Source organism: Camelus bactrianus, chromosome 10 (genome assembly GCF_048773025.1).
Source record: "Camelus bactrianus isolate YW-2024 breed Bactrian camel chromosome 10, ASM4877302v1, whole genome shotgun sequence".
In the NCBI taxonomy this organism is placed as follows: Eukaryota; Metazoa; Chordata; class Mammalia; order Artiodactyla; family Camelidae; genus Camelus; species Camelus bactrianus.
This window is the reverse complement of record NC_133548.1, coordinates 58,367,760-58,389,228: the sequence shown is the minus strand read 5'-3', so window position 1 is coordinate 58,389,228 and position 21,469 is coordinate 58,367,760. Positions and strand designations below refer to the sequence as shown.

Below are 21,469 nucleotides of genomic sequence, written 5' to 3'. Positions count from 1 at the left end.
TTCCCACTCACCAGAATGGCTATAATTTTTAAAAAGTAAGTGTTGGAGAGGATTTGAGCCTCTTTGGGAGACTTCCCTATGTTTTTTAAAAGCCTTTATTCTAACTCCCCAGCCTCTCATACACAATCCCAGAACTCAGCAAGTGTCATTTAGTACAGTGGATGCTGTGGTTGTACCACCCAGATCCCTCTAAAGGTCTGAAACACTCATCCCCCCAGCTGCCAGGATTATTATCAGCTGCAGGCTCACAGCTGCATCCCTCCCTGAGGGTTGCATTTGACTGCAGAAAGATGATTCATCCAAGGTTACACCCTCATCCCCAGGGACAGCGTGCATCCAATGACTGGTTGATTCGAGCCCAAAGGTCCAACCCTCCTGCCACAGTTGTAGACATCTCTAAATAGCTATCCCAGCCTCAGAGGTCCCTGGGAGATTGGCTAAGGCCACTCTTGTTTCACCATTCAACTTCTTCTGCAGTACCCTGGTTCTCTTGCTCCCTGACAAGTGTTGCTGAGATGATTTCCCAGTAAGCCTCCAAATGCAAACCCCAGATTCAGTACCTGTCTCCTGAAGAGCTCAACTTGCAGTATGAGGTAACTAGACAAGCTTCTCGTTTCCATTCTGTTGCACCAGCCCCACATGACCATCAAAAGCCTTGCTGGGTTTCTCTTTCCCTCAGTAGAGACCCTGCGCAAGAACCAAGCCTGAGCCTTGTGGAGGCTCCTTGTTGAGTCTCTGTCCAGAATCAGTAAATGCCCCCAGCAAACAAAGTGGCCACTCACCTCAGGAGAGCGCCTTCCTCTCTGGAATTCCTGTTCACCTAATCCTTGCTGCTTTCACAGTTCTCACATGCCTTTAAATGCTTCTGTAATTTATCCATATTTTTCTGGCTGTTGCAGGAGGGTTTGGGGCTGCCACGACTTACTACATCCTATATAGAAGTGGAAGTCTCTAGACACAGATTTTCAAAGTTCCAAATGATTAATTAACTTTTTTCCTAACTTAATTGAATTATAGTCAGAAAACTTACCTTTGTGATTTAAATATTTTAAAATTTGCTGAAATTATTTAGGCCTAATATAGTCAAATTTAATAAAATATTACATATATTCTTAAAAAGAATATGGATTCTCACTACTGGATGCAGTGGCCCTTACATGGTCATGGGATCAAGCTTGTTAATTGTTTTGTTCAAATCTATATCCTTACTGATTTTTATTGATTTGATCTGTTACTGAAAGAAAAATAGTAAAATTTCCTATCACTATGGTAAACCCGTCCATTTTTCTTACAGTTCTCTCCATATTTGCTTTATATATTCTGAACCAATGTTATCTGATACATAAAGTTGAGAATTATTATAACTTACTGGTGAATTGAAACTATTGAAACATTAAGTAATGATTTTCTTTCTCATAATGCCTTTGTTTCTACTTTTACTAACACAGTTATACCATATTGCTTAGATTAAGTCTCTGTCTCTCTCTTATAAGTCATTATTTATTTAGATGTTTAAGCTCTTGTACTAGATGGTGAATGGTGAATACTGATAAATTATTTCTCCTACAGAACTGTATTCCCAGACACTATAAATATATGATTGAACTAACATTAATACATACCATCATTTTATCAATTACATGATAAAACAAAGTATCAAGTGTCCAACTATTAAGTTTCACAGTTCAAAATCATATAACAGATGTCTGATCAATTCATTAGTAGAAACCCACTTCTTTTTTGGTTGGAAAGACCAGGAAAAAAAAGATCACACTTCAAACAAAAATAATAGTTAATAAACAACTTCCAATAGGTATGGCAAAGAATTATAAGACCTTCAGAAATTTTATAATTAAGAAATGTTTTGGCCACAAAGTATCTCTACCTTTAAAAAAAAGTTTAGTAAGTAAAAGGACCTATTCTATACATTCTGCACAAGGCAAAGGCAACATTTTGCTAGAAATATTTCATAGCCTCCTCCCATTCTGTCTTCAGGCTCTCCCCTCTAAAATTGCATCTCACGTGTAAACACTGGGCTAAGACTTTTTTGTCTGAAGACATTACACACATGGCTCCTGTACAATGTATATTTTACATAAACTTTCAACCAGAGATGTGTTTTTTTCAAAACGGAGGTTTTCATAACAGCACAAAGTGAGATTTATATGAAGACATTAAATAATCACCATAAGTCTTGGTAAGAATCCAACAAAATCGATTGTTGCACAAACCTGATGTATCCTGGTACACGTGTAGGGTAGTAAACATAAGGAAGCAGACAAATAACCATATGGGTCCTATTTGCAATGTTTAAGATGACTGAAGGAATAAACCACATACAGTTAATAGTGCTGTTCATAATTCCTAAGATTTTAATTCTGTATGGTACTAAAAATATACAGATATTGTGCTGAGTATTTTGGCACCTAATCTCTCAAGTTCTTACATATTGTTTCTGGCATGGGAATAGTAGTAAGCCGAACTGAGAGGCTGCAATTCTGTCAGGCTTGTGGCTTTTCAGTATTCCTATGGAAGCGCCATTAGACTTGTCATTCATTAAGCCTATATGTTGGCTAATACGTACGATAAATTAAGTCCTGTCTCAAGTTCCACTTCCAAGGCAACAGCAGCCAAGGTTTATTGAATGGAACAGCTGTTTCTATGACCACTGGAGTCTTTGAAGCGCAGCCTCATTTTAGAACGATATTTCTCCAAGTACAAAAGTTGCTTGCTGTTAAAAGCTCCACGCCGCTTTTGTCTTATAAATTGTACTGCATCTTCATTTTTCATTCCACCTTCAATTAGTGCTAGGGCAACAAGCACTGGAGTTCTCCCAAGACCTGCAACACAATGAACAGCAATGCAACAACCTGGTTCTTCACGAAATTTAATGTTTACAAGACTTAACCAGTCATCAACAATCTGGTTAGACGGTGATGAACCGTCATCAAAGGGCCAATCCAGAACCTGGATGCCTTCTTTCTCCACAAGAGCAGTGTCATAAGTTGCTTCACATAACTCCGTATTTCTTAAGGTCTTCTATAAATTGGTTTAAGGTTGCAGTGGTTGGATTGTGTGCAGTAAGAAATCTCATGTTCCTGTATGTGACTTCCACAGGGGCTGGGCAATTCAGTGGAGCCATGTTAGTTTAGTTTAAAAACAAAACAAACAAACAAAACCACTATACGGTTACGAAAGAAAAAATTAAATTCTTGAATGCAGAAATGATGTAAAGGAACTGAAGTCTACTTCAATATGCCCCACTCAGAATTCTCAATGCTCTGGATATGAAATTGGGACTAACGGGAAATTAAAGGCGCCTTCTAACAAGAAGCCATCCTTCAGTTCAGTAACACTGAGTCAGTGGGAAGGAAGAGCACCGAGGTTTACCCCATCCAGGTCAGAATTCTTGCACAATGCTCTGCAGACTCCAGTCCTACACTTCTGTGTCCAGGATGACCGCTCTTACGGGGGCTTCTTGGTGGAGTAGTAATGAATTTCTTCAGTTCACTTGTCCTCATAAAGGTCGTGCTGCGCCTGGCGGTAGTCTCCGGGGCCCTTCAGGAACTCCATAAATGCGTGACCAAGAAAACCACAGTAAGGAGTTAGTGTACTCATTAGAGACTGTGGCCTAATCATACAGCCGGTCCCACGGCGGCGACACAGGCGGCGGCGGTGGCGTCGGCTGCAGAGCAGGGAGCTGTACTGGTCGTCGTGGAGCCGCGGCGGCGGGACACCGAGCTCACAGAGCGCCGGCCTCCAGGGAGCCAATCGGCGTGCGCCCAGGCGCTCTTGCGTCACAAGCCCTCCTTTTTATAGCCGCAGTGACGTAGCTCCTCTTCACCAATCGCGGCGGGGCGGGCCCCGAACCGGAGGAGAACGAGGGCGTGAGGCCCGCCCCCCGGCAGACGTCACCGCGGCCGCCGCCGGAGTGAAGCGGTTGGCGGAGGGAGAAGCGCCGGAGCTTCAGCATCCTCGACTCCCCGCCTCCTCCTAGGAAGGAAAGAGGCTGAGGACGGACTTGGGGGTGCGCGTGGCGCGGGCGAAGTCTGGGAGAGGCTGAAGAGACAGGGTGGGTCAAGAAGGGCAGGGAAGGGTAGGTAGTGGAAGAAGAGTCCCGTCCGTTGACTGTGTTGTATCTCCTTCCGTCGGCTTCATATTTTAGCTCTGTTTCTTGAGAACAACATATTGCTAGGCTTTTTTTTTTTTCCCTTCAATCTGGTCTGATAAGTTTTATCTTTTTAACTGAAGAATTTAATCCATTTACATTATATTCTTTTTTTTTCACTGTTTTACATTACATATTGCTATCTGTTCATCTATTTTTGTTCTTATTTCGTGCTCTTTGACGTATTTCTGTATTTTTCATCCTTTTTTATTTCTTTTGGATTAAGGTCCATATTTCCCCTCCGCTATTTTGGAAATTTGTAATTGTGGTTAAAACTTCTTAACAGTTATTATGGTTTAAGATACTGTTCCAAATCGAAATGATTTCACATTTCATTTGATACAACCCTATGAATTAGATACTAGTATTATTTCTATTATGATTTTTTAAAAAATTAAACCCTGGGCACAGGAAAGTTTTTTGCCCAAAGGCACATAGCTAATAAATGGCAGGGCTGAGATTTGAAGCTTGGAATTTTGGACCCAGAGTCTCTTTCTCTAATATGTATGTCCTGTTATATACCTTACTTCTATACTTTCAGTACCTAAATAGCTTAGAAAAATTCAAACATTCAAAATCTTTTCCCACCTCTTGTAGGAACACAACATGCTTTAACTATTAATGTCATCAAGCATCTTTCAGCCCCACAAATTTATAAAAATCAGTTCGTTTAAATTTGCTCAATATGTCATCAGTTTCTTTGCTCACTATTTCTTTTTGCATTTCAACCCTTTCTTCTAAGATCATTCCACTTTAAGAGCATCTTTTGGAGGTTCCTTTAGTTCCTATTACATGATCAACTTTGATTAATACTTTACATAAATATGCATTGTCACTGTGAAAAATACATTTTATTGTTGGTAGACTTTTTTGGTTTTTAAATAAGCTTTTTTTCCTAAAATTATTTTGCTTTCATTTGTAATAGTTTTGCTGGGTACACAATTCTACATTGACATTTATATTCTCAACCTTTTGAAGATATCCTGTCTAACAGCTTTAGTATTTTCTAAAATGGCTAGGCTGTTTCCTGGCCTATGCTTGGTCCATAATAATAAAGCCCTATTCCTTCCTTCTCTCCTCTTCCTTCCTTCCCTCTTTGTTCTTTCTTCCTTCTCTCATTTCTTAATAGTTCAGTCCCCTACATGGAGGGGAGCATGGTAGTTGTCTGCAGTGCAGTAGGTGGGGATGCAGAAGATATTGGAGTCTGAGGGAGAGGGTGAGGAGGACGTTGAAGCAAGGGTCAGGGTGGTAGTAGCACTCTGGTGCGGGCTGTCAGAACCCAGTCAGGGTGCAGAGGACGTATATATTAGGGGGGCAGCAGTGGTGATTGGAGATCGTATAAGAGTTTATCTATTAATACGTTGAGAATAATGGGACTTAGGCTTCTCACTGTCAGATAGGAGTTACAAATGTGGAAAGGGAAAAAAAGTACACTTAGCTGTAGGATTTTGGGTTGGAATTGGTTGTATCGGTGTGAACTCACTTCACTATATCGATACAGAAATACAGATGTATGGTGTGGTGTGGTGTGTGTTGGGGGGGTGTGAATTCCTCAGCTTCACCTACAGAGAGCAGAGAGTTCCTCTGACATCCCAATAGCAATGAGAAATAGACTAGCACTCAGATGATAGTTTCTTAATACAATTCTCCATTAAAAGGAACCAAGTCTCCTTGGGGAAATGGCTGATTACAGAGGTAGGGCAGAAAAAATATTAGAGTAGCCTGGAACATATTGTTATGATGAAGAGTTATGGAAGTGTTCAAAAAATGAGGAATATGACAAAAAGACACAGACCAAAAAGAGCACAGACCAAAGGAGGCTAAAGAGACCTGACCACTAAATGAAATGTGGTGTCCTGGATGGGATCTTGGAACAGCAAAAGGATATTAGTGAAAAATTAGTGAAATCTGAATAAAGTGTGAAGTTTAATTGTGAAGGACCAGTGTTGATTCCTTAGTTGTGACAAATTTATCATAGAAATAGATGTTAACAATGAGGGAAACTGGATGATGAGTGTACAAGGAACTCTAAAACCATTCTAAGATTTTTTTTGAATGATTTAAAACAAAACAAAAAAACAAGCCAGCTTAAAGGGCTCCCACTGGTCATGATTTGTACATCAGTGATAGAAATGGATTATAACTCATTGAATAAAATAAAAATCCTTAGGTCTATATTGATACAAATTACTAGAGAGAAGCAAACACTTTGCCTTATAGTAGAATGCCAGCTAATGCATGTAGAGGAATGGTGGAATTAGAAAAATCTATTTAGCAGTCATCATCACGATTACGCATTTAGCAAAGAAACATCAGTAGATGCTAAAACTAGTAGGCAAAATTTGATGAGGAATGGGATATTTACTTACTTTCAGAAGTACCTACCACAAAATACCTATTAGTTACAAAAGAAAAAACAACTTGATAGTGGTAAGCCTGGCAGGCATCACTTAATCAAATGATCAAAGTTAACATGGCCAGTAATGAGACAGACTGAATTGGGTACCACCTGATAGGACTGAATACAAGGACCATAACATCACATCAGTGATATTTCTGACAAAAAATACAGGAATTTTATCATGAGGAAAAATCAAACAAATCCAAGTGGTAGGACTGACATCTTCAGAAGTGTCAGCCATGAAAGTCAAGTTAAGGCTGAGGACTGTTCCAGGTTGAAGGGGATTAGGAAATAATGGCAACTAGATGTTACACATGATCATAGATTGGCTCCTTTTGCTTAAAAGGACATTACTGGGACAACTGGCAGAATTTTCATTGAGTCCATGGATTATATGGTAACAATGAATCAATGTTAATTTCTGAGTTTGGTGGTTATGTTGTGGTTTTATGGGAGAATATCCTTATTTGTAAGGCATTCTGCTCTAAAGTGTTCAGAAGTGATAGGGCATATGTCAGCTACTTGCACTTAGTTCTGTGGATGGAGTGGTGGTATTTTTTTTTTTTTCACCATTCTTGAGTCTTCTAAGTTTGAAGTTATTTCAAAACAAAATATTTATCTCTAACATTGATTTAAAAGACCTTAGTCACAGGTAATTAACTGATGCTTGCTTCTCTGAATTCTTGCTCCCATTTTGTGTTTGCCTCTACAGGATTTTTTTGGCAGCTTTACATTATTTAAAGATTGAAAAAAATCACTTTAGCATTGTTAGGTATTTTGTAGTTTCTTCCCCCCAAACTCTCAGGATATGGCAGACTGGCAGTTGTCCACTATGATCCATTTTCCCCGTATTTAGTACTAGCCTTCCCTGAGTATTTCACTAGACACATGGCCACCAAGCTAGAGACTTCATTTCCCAAGCTCCCTTGCAGCAATGGTGTGGCCCATGTGATTAAATTTTGGCCAGTGGGACATAGCCAGAAATAATGGTACCACTTCCACTCCTTTATACTTCTTAAAAAACATGCACACTTGCTCCCCTGCCCTTTTCTTCCTACCTGCTAGTTAGGAGATGGTAACTGGAGCGGTTGCCTTGAGCCAGTGGTGGAAACCACAGAGGAGCTAGTAGAGCCACCCTACTATCTTGGACTACTGACCTCTATAGGCTTGTTTCTTGAGAGAAAAGTGCACTTCTGACTTGGTTAAGCTACTATTGTTTGACCTCTGTTAAAGCACTATCCTAATTAAGAAAATGTAAATGAAAGGACTGAGGAACCACCTGATTTGGGGGAAAGGTGAAAGCAAGAAGAATAAAGACTCAAAACCAAAATCAAATGCTTCTGGTGCTGGCCAAGATGGACTAAGGGCCCTACAGTATTTCTCTCTAACCGATCATAACTGAACAGAACATAAAAAGCAACTACCTGAGGACTCTGAAAAACAAACAATAGCAGGCAGATTGTGTAAGTCAGAACCTGAAGAATGACTTAGCATAGTGGTGATTTTACTGAATTTATTAGCATAGTGGTGATTTTACTGAATGTATTCCTCTTCTGGTTTGACCTGAGGGCAGTCGAAGACCTAGAACTACGCAGAGAGCATAAGCTCAAGAGAAATCCCCTCTTTCTAGCCAGAGAAGCAGGTAAAGGGTTCCCTGTGAGCTAGAATGTAAAGAGAAAGCCCTTTTCCCCTCCTTTTTCCCCCTCCCTAGTATGCCCCAAGACCAGGTGCAGTCATGAAGCTGCACAGGGGCAGCAGGACAGCAGTGGCAGTGGTGGCATTGCAGGCACCTAAGTCCCTGAGACATCCTCCCTTCCTGGCCAGAGGAAGCAGGAATAGGGACCCCTGTGGTGAGAAGAGTGTGATAGGAGTGTCTGTTATTTGACTCTGACTTGTCACTCACTGCTCCCCTCTGGCAGAGTAAAGGGAGCTAAAACTCCAAGAAAAACCCTGGCTTTATAGCCAGAGGACTGGGAATAAGGGACTGGAGAATGTGAGAGAAATTCCAGAAAGAAGGCTGGAGAAATAAATCCTTTAATTCTGTATATGAATCAATGCAAGTCTCACATTTACTCCCAAGCTGCACATGTGAAAAGCAGATCTAAGGAAACACAGGCTTTGAGAACTGAACTGACATCATAACTACTACCCACAGAAAGTGAGGCAGAAGTTGCATTCTGAACTTCACGATTTTGCTTACTTAAAAAAAATAAAAATCAACATTCTCCAGAAGATTTTAACAAGGTGGGGCAAAAGTTATCTGAGTTTCTTTGGGCACCTCAAAAGAAGGCAATCAGGTTACAACAAACTAGGACCTAAACATTCCTCAATCTCCTGGTCAAATACCATTATAATACCCTCTTATCCACTAATGAATTCTAGCAAACTACAAAGTACTGAGAGGAAAGAATCAGATTAAAATTGTGTTTATAAAACTGAAAACTATCTGTTTACACTAATGGATTCTTAAATCAATTTTGTTCAGTCTAATCAGAAATTTTTAATGAAATAAAATGAAGTAGAAATTATCAGAATGTACTGCAGATGGATGGGTAAGTGCAGCCCTGTAAAACTTTTGTCTCAATTATATGTATGGGCACAGGTTCTGTGTTTCCACATGAAATGTATTTCTTTTACTGAGTCTTACTCAGAAAGTTTTTTTTTTTTTAAATACTGGAGTATGTGCTTTCTAATAGCCATTCCAGTTCTCATCTCACTATTTTTATGAAGAGTCAAAGAGGAACGCAAAAATGGACATAGTTCTCTAGAACTGAAAGGGCATTTTCAAAAGCAAACTCCTTCACTTTACTCACTTTTCATAGCCTGAGCTTGTAATAATACTGAAGGAAAGCCACCCAGAGCAGTTCTTAACCTGTGGTCTGGATAGTCTAGGAAGCCTCCAACTGCATGTAAAATGTTGTATGTGAAACTGTACATATTTTTAGAAAAGGGTCCGTATTTTTCATCAGATTCTCAAAAGAGTCCACAATGGTCCAAAACATTAAAAACAACAACAACATTGAAATTGGGAATCCTTTGATGCATTAAGCCAGTCTGGCAGTGCCATGGTTCTAGAAATGACAGAACTTGATGATAGTAATTCACATTGATTTAGAAAAAGACATTCTAATTGAGTCTGGCCTAATACAAGGGTTGGACTAAAACAATATTAGCAATTAAGATCAGTGAAGAATATACCAAATTAAGAAGACCTGCTCAAAAAAAAAAAAAAAAAAGACTGTGCATTTTTTATTGTATGGAATCAGCTGTTAATGAAGGACTATAATAAACTTTGATTCTCAAAATGGTTGAATGATTTTTTTTTTTAAGTTAGATTTTACAACCTAACTCACATAACCACATCTCCATCTTAGCCTTGATAGGCAGGAGCACAAGGCTTGACATCTGTTGCCATGATGACCCCTTGTCACTCTTCACCTAGCTATTTCCTATTTATCCTTAAAAACTCAGCTCAGGCCTCATCTATTCCAAAAGCCTTCAAGTTAACCTCACTGCAAGGGCTCCACCTTGCTCTTCCGTAACAACCAGTGCACAGCACTATTGGGTATTTACCTCGTTACCTGGAGATTTTCTAGTTACATCACTCCTCTGCACTACACAGTGCGTGCTCTGAAGGCAGGCAGGGACTGATGAAGTCTTAACCTCCAGGTCACTAGCTTGGTGCGTGACACACAGTAAGAGTTGTCAGTGCTGCTATCCATGGTAATAAATTATAAGTTCAGTTCCTACAGTAAAAAATGTCTATGAAGTCATATCTTTCACTTAACCATATCAAAATTGCCTAAAGTCTTTTTTTCTTTGATAAGACAGTCTTTTTTTTAATATATTAATATAACACTATTATAGAAATTTATTATCTATTAGAGACAAAGAAATACACCAAGGGTGTAGCAGGGATGGATTTCAAGCAAGTCAAGCAGTCCTGGGGAAAAGCTATTGTTTTAAATATTGGTTGGTGTTGATTGGACCTGCATGGAGGGATCTTCTGAGGAAATGGAAGGAAGTGGCAATGCAGGAAGTGTGGGAAGGGAGGTTCTAGACAATCCAGAGAGCATACTTGTTTTTACAGAAAAAGATAACAGTCACCAGAGAGCATACTTGTTTTTACAGAAAAAGATAACATCAGCAACAAAATTTGCCCAATATCAATTTGAGTAAATATTCTCCCTTTAACTATTCAGGGCTCAAAATATTCCTATTTTGTATTTGGAGTAGGGCCAAACACTATTTTGGATGTCTCCCCACATATACTTCCCCCATTTTCTAAGAAAGATGTGGCAAGCAGAAAACAGAGAGTCTAAGGGACTTTCTTTCCAGTTTTTGTATTTCAGAAATTTAGACATCACTCTGCTTAGTTAATTGTTTTACCTGAGTGGCAGGACAGGGCAGGGAGAGGAAAGACAGAGGGTGAAGATCAATGAAGAAAGTTCTGGTTGAGAACACATACACCTTAACTGAGAATCAGTCTCGTAATAGGAAGCTAGCCCTCTTCCACAGCACATACAGCTTAAGAATGGATGCAAGGAAAGCAGTAAGAGCAGAAGGTGGACCCTGACAAGCCAGCCAGGCTCCCCTCACAATACATACTTATCTCAACAATAAACCTACACTCGTGGTGTAGAAATGGCCGGATGGAGGAAGGAAGGGTCGGCCAGAAGATCACCAAGAGCAAAATAACCCCTGAGGTCCCAGCAAGTCCCAGGTGTGTCAGCAACTAGAAAATTCAGGAAGCATCACTCTGACCACGTGAGGCAAATAGCCTACCCGACCTCTGGGAGGCTCACACATACAGTCCTCTGGAAAAATCTAAAGCTGGGGGGTGGGAGGGAGTGGTAGTAAAATTTACCATTATGAATTGTTATGCACAAACACGTAGAGTATTTATTATGACACTATTCACTATAGGTGAGGGAAAAAAGCTCCTCACACAAAGTCACTGAGTGGCAGGGCTGGGTCAGCAGCACCCCCTCAGCCAGAATGAAGCCGGGTCCCCTCCCGGCCGCGACGGCCCGCGCAGGGTTCGGGGCGGGGGGGTCAGTGAGACAGGAGGGGAGAACCTGGAAACTGAATTCAGTCTACTCCTGAAAGCACCGAAACCGCACAAAAATTTTTTTTTCTTTATAGTACAGATATGTAGTTGCACCATCATCCCTAAACATTTAAAAAAGAAAAACTCCCCCTGGAAAACGCAGGCGCACACTGAGTTTTACACAAACAGCCGGGAGCCGTGCACGTACTTGCTCAGGGGCCACAGGTTGCTCTCGCCCACGTTGGAGGTGCGCCTCTGGCACTGCCGGCAGCGCCGGTACTTCTCACACTGGTCCAGGAGGAAGAGCTTGTCCGAGGCCCTGCGGAGAGGCAGGAAAAGCAGTCATTCCCCGGTGTTCCCTGAGTCCTCCCTGACGCCGAGGCTGGAAGCTTGTGCGATGGAAGGGATACAGAAGAGCAACACCTGGTCCTTCTCCTCCAGGCGCTTCCGACTCACCTGTGATGGCCACCTGCAGCTCGCCCCAGCCTGGCATCTCCTATTTCTCCTCGTTCTCCAGCAAATAAAAGGCTCTGAGTGGTGCCTTCACAACAGTCTGACCCCAGCCCTCCCACTCAGAGAACACAGTTGCACAAAGTCACACAGCCAGAGAAGGGTGGAGCCAAAGCTTCCCTGTTTGCTGGTTTGCCATGTGGATGAGCTTCATCTGTAGGGCTTTCCAGGAGACAGGTTTGAAAGGGAGATCAAGCCATTAAGCTTCTGGTTAACAGTTAACACCCAGCAGACAGAGAAGAGTAGACTTGCAATGAACAGAGAGCCAGAGGTGTCTGGAAACTTAAGGGCAGGAGAGGAAGTGGAGAGGAAGAGGAAGAGGAAAGCAGCTGGAAGCAGAGATGAAGGGATGGCAGTGACTGGTTTTCCACTTCAACATTTTTTCTTGATTATGCAGGACAGTCCCTGATGTGTTCCCCTGTGCTATCAAAGTATCTACATGGGTGGAATTCTGTAAAAAGGAGCATCAAAGACAGCCTAAAGGACAACGAACAATCTTGGCAGTGGGCAGGGGAAGACCGCTCCGGCTTGCCTTGCCAGTGGGACAGACTACCATGAACTAACTGCATACACGTGGACCTTGTTTTTGCTTTTGCTTTGTTTTCTTTTAAACACCAACCAATTCCTCCTTCCTACCTGCTGCCTGCTTGAGTCCCTGCCCACAACTTGGCCTCCTAGGTCTTTAGGTGAGGGGTCTGCTCTCGGTGTCCATGGAGCAGCTGGGTTATCCTGCCACTCAAGGTTATGTCCTGCCTCCTCCACCCTTTATCACCATGTTGGCCAAGCTTTCTTCCAAAATCCAACAAAAATCTCCCTGACATTAATCTCATTGCCTTCTACCTGCTTCTTCACAACACTGAGAAAATGGCTTGAGATACCCAACTCCCTCTTCCTTTCCTCTTTTCTAGGCCGAACAACCCCCCTCCTCCTTTGGAGCCTATTTTCCATGTCATCCCTCATCCTTTCATTGTCATAGGATATGGGTTCTACTTGTTTCAAAGACAGATGAGAAGTATCTTAGAATCCAAAAGGAAAAAGAGAGTTACAGATCAAGATCTATTATAATACATTTATCTACAATAAAAATCAGTTGATAATTGGCAATTTAAATAGTATTTTGGTATATTCAGGTTTTACTAACATTTGATTGTACAGGCTTGGTCTGTTTCTTCAAGTTTTTAACATGCTATGAAATTATATGTTACATTTGTAAAGTATTTTAATTAAGTGTAATACTTTTCCATCTCTTTATTTGATCCCCCAAACTCCTGTGTTAACCAAGTCAGGCAAATGTTTGCTTTCCCCATCTTACAAATAAGGAAAGTAAGGTAAAACGATTAGCTGCCTCTCCAAAGTTAGTGTTAATTCTTAAAAAAAAAAAAAAGAATCTAGGTTTTCCAATTCTAGATTGTAAATAGGTAACTGGGGAGAGTGGGATATGATAATACATTTCAGGGAGATGTCCTTGGTTGGTTCCATAATGAGCATCTCACTTTTCCAATTGCTAATTTTATCCACAACTCCTTGACTCTGCCCTTAAGGGACCATTCCATAAGCCTTAGATGTGTTCACATGGAAATGCACTCTTCCTGTTTCCTCTTCCTATTTCTAACTAACTATTTCTGGGGAGAATCCCCTCTCTCCTCCCTAGCCTCCACAAAAGGAAAGTAAAACCACTACACAAAGGCAGAGATTAGGGCAGAGCTGGCAAATGTATAACATACAGCACAGCATCCTCCATCCCATGTCTGCAGCAGACATTTCTAACAGACAGTATTTCCCATTGAACCCAAAATTCTTCTCTCCACAAAGTTCTCCAGACAGCCACCACTAATAAACTAAAGTTGACACTTAAAACCTATCTGCCACTGCAGTTTAGAGGAAGCTAAACAAGATGCAGGGAGGATTTTCTTCGCAAATAAAACTTTAGGTGCAATCAGATATTACCTCTCGAAAGCCTTCTCCTCCAGGTCCCGCTGCTTCTTCATTACAGCACTTCGTGCCCAGTCGTTCTGTAAGCTTTGGTTGATTCTGTTCAGTCGCTCCAGCTCAGCATTCCTGTCTGCCAAGTGCCTAGAGAGAACAGAATAGTCTGGTTGCATTCACAGTACTGGGAAGGGCATGCATCAACCTTGGGAACCCATTCCTTTTATGCGAAATTAAACAGAAGGGTTTTATTCACTGCTCGTTGAAATAGACTAAGAGGCATGAACACTGTGAAAACATAGTGAAAGTCTTGCAAATTATTTATGGATCTAGGTCCTTTCATCTTCAATCCTGGTTTAAATTAGCAGGATTAAAACCTTTTTCCAGTTAACAAATTCAACCTTTAAAACCATCAATTTCCTTTGAGGCTAATTTAACTGATCTGAAGATTCCTCTCAAATGGATTTCCTACACTTTGTTTCTTTCCTTTTAGTCCAGCCCCTCAGCTGTCAGTAATCAGCCCACCAGTTCCTACCAGCATTTTACAAAACAAAGTAGACAGGCCTACAAATCCGTGTCTAGAAAGGGGAAAAGAAATAGAAATGACTAGGCAAAAGAAAATGAAATTGAGAAAATATCTAACACTGTGAAGAAGTTTTTAAAAAAAAGTGTTTGGTGAAGATCACCGCATCAAAGAAATGACTGCAGTACACCTCTCTTCAAGTACAATGTCCCAGCATTTGCAACGTTAAATGTTTCTACTACTGGTCTCCAAACACATAGTCAGTGCTGTTGTGAATCACTTTAAACCTGGTTCAATTTAAATGCGTCTATTTCTTGCCAAACTGAAACTCTTACAGTCAGCTCTTACTAAATTCTAGAAGGGACTTCACTGACTGTGACCCTTGATATAGCCTATTTGTGCCGAAGGGCTTTGTGTTACAGGTACCAACCACCACTAGGTGTCAGCACCCACCAGTAAAAATCTGTAATGTGCTCTGTGTTGGTTCACTTATTCTAAAATAGCATGGATACATTATCCTCTAACAAACATTAATTCAAAAGCTATTGTGCAGTCATTATAAAGACTAAGTGAGATAATACACAGAAGGTGCCAAAGCCTGCCGCACAGTGGGAGCTCGATGACTGAATGGTACCTATTACGTATTTTCTCATAACCTTTTAAAATCTTTTCAGAGTTTTTTAAATTGTAGTTTTAAAAAAACATATAACATAAAATCGACCATCTTAACCATTTCTAAATGTACAGATATATAGTGTTAAGTATATTCCCACTGTTGTGCAACCAATATCCAGAACTCTTTTCACCTAGCAAAGCTGAAACTCTGTACCCACTAAACAGCTCTGCATCTCTCCCTCCCCCTAATCCCTGTACTTCATTTCCATGAATTGGACTACTCCAAACACTTTACGTAAGCGGAGTCATACTTACAGAAGGTGTATCATACTTTTCTGTGACTGGCTTATTTCACTTAACATAATGCTCTCAAGGTTCATCCATGTTGTAGCATGTGTCAGAACTTTCCTTTTAAGGCTGAGTAATATTCCATTGTATGTGGATGCCATATTTTGTTTATCCATTCATCTGTGGTTGAACATTTGGGTTGATGCCATTTCTTGGCTATAGTGAATAATACTGCTATAAACTTAAGTGTGAAGGTATCTCTTGAAGATCTTGCTTTCAAATCTTTTAGATGTATAACCAAAACTGGAATTATTAAATCATATGGTAATTCTACTTTAATTTTTTGAGGAACCCACCACTGTTTTCCATAGTGGTTGTACCAATTTACATTCCCGCCAACAGAATACAGGGTTCCCATTTCTCCACATCCTTTCTAACACTTATTATTTTCTGGGGTTTTTTGTTTTTTGTTTTTAATATATGGTGGCCATCCTAATAGATATGAGGTAGTCTCTCTCTCTGTCTCTTCTTGCCTGTCCTAGGCAAGCAAGGTTTATTTCTCCCCATTACCTCATATCATATTCACATCTTAATGGTTTTGTCTACGACTGAATAGACAATTTTCTTTTTTTCTAATCTTTTGAATAGTCTAAAAGAAGTACTTGTTAAATGTTTCATGGTGTATGTGGTGTAAGAAAAACCTATAATTGTTCTTGATTTGGACATCTCACAAGGCAATTAAACCACAGATATTATAATCCAAAATAAATGATAGCACATTTTATATTTGTATTTATGAAATCTTATTACACAGTTACACAAGTGTATAAATGTTTTCTTTTCAAAAAAATCCTAGGGAAAAAAGAGATAGCCATCTTACCTGTATATGTTACACTGATATATATATCTTAAATAGTAAAAGTCTTTTTCTTACGTCTACATAAGTGCGTTGCAGGGAAAGACATGGACAATTTGCCACTTATTCCATTTGGACTTACACAGAATTGGTATTCCACAATTTATACATGATTGGAATTAAATTATTAAATTGTGTAATACAAAACAGAATTGTATTTTAAATCCCACCTTCCTACCTTGCCATCTTTATTCAATGGAGTAGAGAATCCCTGTGTCTCAGGTTCACATAAGTAAATATTCAATAAAACATGGAACTCCTCTTATCTTGGAGAGGCACAAATATAGTTAAATGCTGTATGACCTCTATTTCAAATGGTGCAAAGACAGCTGAGGGATGAATAAGGTTCACCCGCACACCTTTCAGTGAGCGTGGAAACCATTTATTAATGAGCTGCTATCTCCTTGTGGTTTTGATTTGTATTTCTTCAGTGATTAGTGATATTGAGCATCTTTTCATATGCTTTTTGGCCATTGTTATATTGTTTTTCTAAAGGATAGGTTTAAAAGTGAGTTTAATTTAAGTGCCTAGAAAGTAAGAAAATGAAGTAGGGTTAGAGGGGAAGCAAATAGGATTCTTACAGGACTGCGGGTGGAAGCAAACTGCTGTACTTTTTAGAGAGAAAACTGTCAGTGTTTGGTAGTATGTGAAATGTGCCACATACTTGATCCAGCAACCCCACTTTTAGGAATTTATTCGATAGAAACAAAAGAACCACTAAAAAGATACATATGAAAAATGCTTGATGCACAGTTGTTGTAATAGCAAAATATCTGGAAACAAAGCGTTTGTTCATCCATGGTGCACAAGTTAAACTATATAATCCATATTATAGATATTTTGTTGTTATCAAAGAAGAACAAATTTCCTATATATGTACTGACCTAAACATAAATTAATGACACATTATTAGGTTAAAGAAAGGTTGGGTTGCAGAGTAAGGTGGAAGATTTCACAGGCCTCATTTTCATTTACAAAAATGGAAAGAAAAATATATAGGTGCATATTGTTTGAATATATTTGTAAAGAATAGGGGGAAATGTAGAAGGCTACATAGTAACCTTAACACTACTACTTACTGGCCTTTTTTTTCACCTCTCCACTGATTGAGGTTTTAAAAAATCTCTCCACTAATCACTTATTTTTAATGAGCATTAATTGTTATTTTTTAAAAACAAAAGTAGAAAAGCTTAAAGAAAAAGGTAAAATAAGTAATAATACTTTAGCAGGCTTATTTGAGTAACACAGACTAAATTAACTTGCTCTGAAAGCAAGTGACCTTTTTATTTGCCACAGGAAGACATAAGATCACGTCTTGAGATGATCAGAGGGTGGGGAAGCTGGAAAAGAAAAGAGAAGTAAGAAAATCTGAAATAACCAGTAAAAGATTTAAAATCAGAAGACAAGGATCTGACCCACACAGAAAAGGGGATTTATGACCAGAGCTCCAGTAAGAGAGAGAACCTAGTGAAGACCACAGTTCATACTTGTGCAGAGCTCTGCGGTCTCCAGAAATGCTCCCACATACATAATATCATTTAATCCTCATAGAATGGATAGGCAGGGCAGGTGCGATGACCCTTATTTTTCATAGGAGGAAAAGTAGGCTCAAAGACCCCAAGTGTGGTTTGGCCCAGGTCACACAGTTTGGAAGTGACAGAGTTTAAACCCTCCTGACTCTAAGTTTGGGAGAACAACCAGAGAGGCTACGGAAAAGAGGAGGAAGCAGCAGTAATCTCTGCAACAAATGCAAGTGTCGCGGACCTGGCTGCGGCACTGCGCACGGAAAGGCAGAGCCACTGCGGGGCCGGGGCGGCTGCTTGCTATAAAACAGACGCTCCTGACGAGAACCACTTCGTGGAACCCTCAGCCACCCTGGAGGGAGACGCCATACCTCCAGTGCCCTCCGAGGTTTGTAACCTGCCCAGTACTATGCAACTACTAAAACAGCAGAACCACACATCAGCTGATCAGAATGGAGACTGAAGTGGTCTTGGAGACTCCAGGTATTCATCCACTGGGTGAAAGATCATGAAGAGGTGGGATGGGGGCCCCCAGGGAGGGGCTGGAGCAGCCTGGGCAGCAGGGGTGCACTTCTGGGGCTTGAGGCAATGGCTGTTTATCGAGGAGTATGGAAATATTTCAGTGTTTTAGCAGACAGTATAGACAAACAAGTGTTCATTGCCCTGGGCAGATGCAAGACTTAATCCCACATCTGACTTGACTCCAAAAGCCATGCTTTTAGCTACCCTCACATCTCTCTACTACAATCCAACCCTACCCTTATCACAAGATCTTCACCCCACTATTCTACTCATATATTCATACCGGAGCCTACTTGGTATAGAACATAACAGTTCTTTGCACCATCTCACGGACCATTTATAAAATTTTAATAAAGTAACTTTTTTTCTTTTTACAATTACAACTGCCTTCTTGAAACAAGAGATTCCTTTGAAGAGAAGCCCTCTTAGAACTCCTGAGCACTCTGATGATATTATCATTCTGATCAAGGATCTGAGAATCACTGAACATCTACAAAAAAGAAACCGTAGTTCTCCATGGCAATCTGGGGTGGAGGAGGGAAAGTAGGAGACATAGGAAATGGGAAGACAAGAAGAAGCCAAGGAGATGTTATAAGGCTTTAAAAATTCCCCACTGGTGGGGTAGCCAATTAGGCACTTTAAAAACCTGGGTGTCTGATGTTTAAATTTAAAGATATTCACATTGATATGGCATAAAGTCCTCCTCTGCCTACGCTGCCACCTTCAGCATCCCCGCACCAGCAATCATCAGCGCAGCTTACTGTATGCACAGTTCTCTGAAGAAGGGGTTTAGTGGAAGTTGAGAAAGGGCCTGAGTTTCATGTCTGCGTCCACTTGAGCAGGGCAGCTCATCTGTGGCTCACATTGTATTTCCAATGGACAGTGCTGGTATGGACAACTCCTTTAAGACATTGTAAACTATGGAAAGGTAACTAGTGGGATCGAGAGTTTGTTTTTAATTTAATAACTTCTTCATAGGGTGAATTGTGGGGATGAAATGAGATGAAGCACATGGTAAGTTTAGAACAATACTTTGTACATTGTAACTCCTCACTGTGTTCACTATTATTATTGCTTCTCTGGATGTACTGGGGAGGGGAGAGGAGGAGGAAGAAAGATCCAGGGTGTCTTACTCTTTGTGTGTCCTCTGAAGCATCAGCAAGTCCCGCTTTTGGTCCACCAGCTGGTGTAGGATGGCTCTCCTCTTGAGGTTAGCAGCTGCCTCCAGCTGGTGCTTCATGTAATTCTGTTCTTGCTTTCGCTTTTCCACCATCAGCTCACCCTCATTCTTACCAAAGATGGGTTCAGAAGAGTCTGGCTCAAACATGGGCAGCTGGGGGCGTTTGTTCTTTATCTGAAGCAGGGACACACATAATGCAGGTTATAATTATACCAGGGAGCAGGCTTTATGCACAATGCATGGTAAAAACGAATACTTCCGAGGAAGGAACAAGGGCAATGATCCAAGACCACCAGATGGGTAACACATAAGGGTATTGGTAACATGACATAATTTATGCTGTTGAAGCACTGCAAAATTTAAAAGTACTAATTGTCCCCTTACCTGTGCATCCAAAGCTCTCTTGTAACACTGTGTTTCTTCCATCTTATCTTTTATATATTTGGCCCTTTGTGCAGCAAGTCTGGCAGTTAAGAATAGGAGAAGGTAAGGGCACAATTTGTTACAGAGTCTTTAGTTATACAGATTAACATCATCAGGGGAAGGTACAGCTCAGTGGTACAGTGTGTGCTTAGTATGCCTGGGGTCCTGGGTTCAATCCCCAGTACCTCTGCTAAAATAAATAAATAAATACATACATACATACATACATACATATATACATACATACCTAATTATCCTCCCCAAAAAGCCTAAACAGATTAACATCATCAAAACATGTTTAATAAGTATTAATAGGAATAGGAATCTAGTAAGCAAAACATGATGTTTCCTTCTAGGAACTTCCATTTTAAAGAAAAGAGTAATTCAAATCCATAGGCTAGTGGACAATGTGTTGGACAAGGAGAGTCAGGCAAGTATAAGCAAGTGACCAACTCATACTGTCCAAATGCACTACCACTGAGTCAGACACCCTTCCTCCCCCCATGTTTTAAAAAAAAATCTGGATAGGAAGGCAGGAAGTAGCTATTCATTCCATAACATGATTCATCATAAGATTCCTTTTTAAGAAAAGTGATGTTTCCTATTATAAAATGAATCTATTATATGCAACCTCCACATGATCTATGAAGTGAATATAAAATGGAGCATATGCATTTTATAGAAACAATTTTTTGGTCGCAGAAACTAGTTGCATGTTTGTTTTAGGAGTCTCTCTCACACCACTCGTCTCCTTCATTGCTCTCCTGACCTCAGGAGCAGATGTGTGGCCTCCTTAGGCATGTCTGAACTCTGTGACCCTGACTCTATCCCAGGCCTCAGATAACCCAAGCAGGACCAATCTGAGTCTCTTTTCTGAAAATTTGAAATTGAGACTAAAATTCATCCAAGTTTAAACTGGAATAAGGATGATGTCAGCTAAGGAGCTGCAGGTGTGAGCAGAGGGAAAGCTTTTTTTCACAGCTTTTAGTCCCTGGTTCCAGTCCTCCTAGGTCCCATCCATTCCTGTCCTCAGGTTCCATGGGACACTCTTCATACTTATAATAAAACCTCAGCTTTGCCATGAAGTCACTTGGGAATAGCTGGGAGTGAAGCTTGCTCAAGAAAAGTCCCTTCCTCCATCCATCTACCAGGATTTGTGATCATAAAACAATACAAAATGATACCCTGTAATTAAAGTTATTATAGACCGGCAGTCATTACTATAATGACAATTGTAATGACGATGGCTTTTTCATGTTTCTACTGAAGTGTCCTGCTATGGTACTGGCTGCCAGCTGGGCTAGTTTGCTCAGTTGGTTACAGTTGTGCTACTGAAACTACCAGCGTCGATTCAATCCCACATGGAAATAAGCTTCACATGAACATCCCACATCCATTTTTCAGAGCGTGTCTAGCTTGACTCA

At 40.4% G+C, this 21,469-nt stretch overlaps 1 protein-coding gene and 1 pseudogene across 7 annotated transcripts in view; both read right to left on the bottom strand.

Moving 5' to 3' along the window:
* Positions 1 to 21,469, bottom strand: part of CCDC81 (coiled-coil domain containing 81) — a 104,749-nt gene that overhangs the window by 43,759 nt on the left and 39,521 nt on the right. For 3 of the 7 annotated variants that reach the window (XM_074372808.1, XM_074372806.1, XM_074372807.1), the window contains 5 exons: positions 20,007 to 20,085; positions 19,576 to 19,796; positions 14,077 to 14,202; positions 11,828 to 11,938; positions 3,672 to 3,993 (listed from right to left, as the gene is read on the bottom strand). In XM_074372808.1, coding sequence (XP_074228909.1) covers positions 3,912 to 3,993; positions 11,828 to 11,938; positions 14,077 to 14,202; positions 19,576 to 19,796; positions 20,007 to 20,085 — 619 coding nt within the window. In that variant the 3' untranslated portion in view covers positions 3,672 to 3,911. Of the gene's footprint in view, positions 1 to 3,671; positions 3,994 to 10,417; positions 11,939 to 14,076; positions 14,203 to 19,575; positions 19,797 to 20,006; positions 20,086 to 21,469 lie in introns of those variants that run through there. The other 4 variants (XM_074372809.1, XM_074372810.1, XM_045509045.2 and 1 more) reach the window with 3 other exon arrangements.
* LOC105083527 (protein tyrosine phosphatase type IVA 1 pseudogene) lies at positions 2,350 to 3,484 on the bottom strand (annotated as a pseudogene).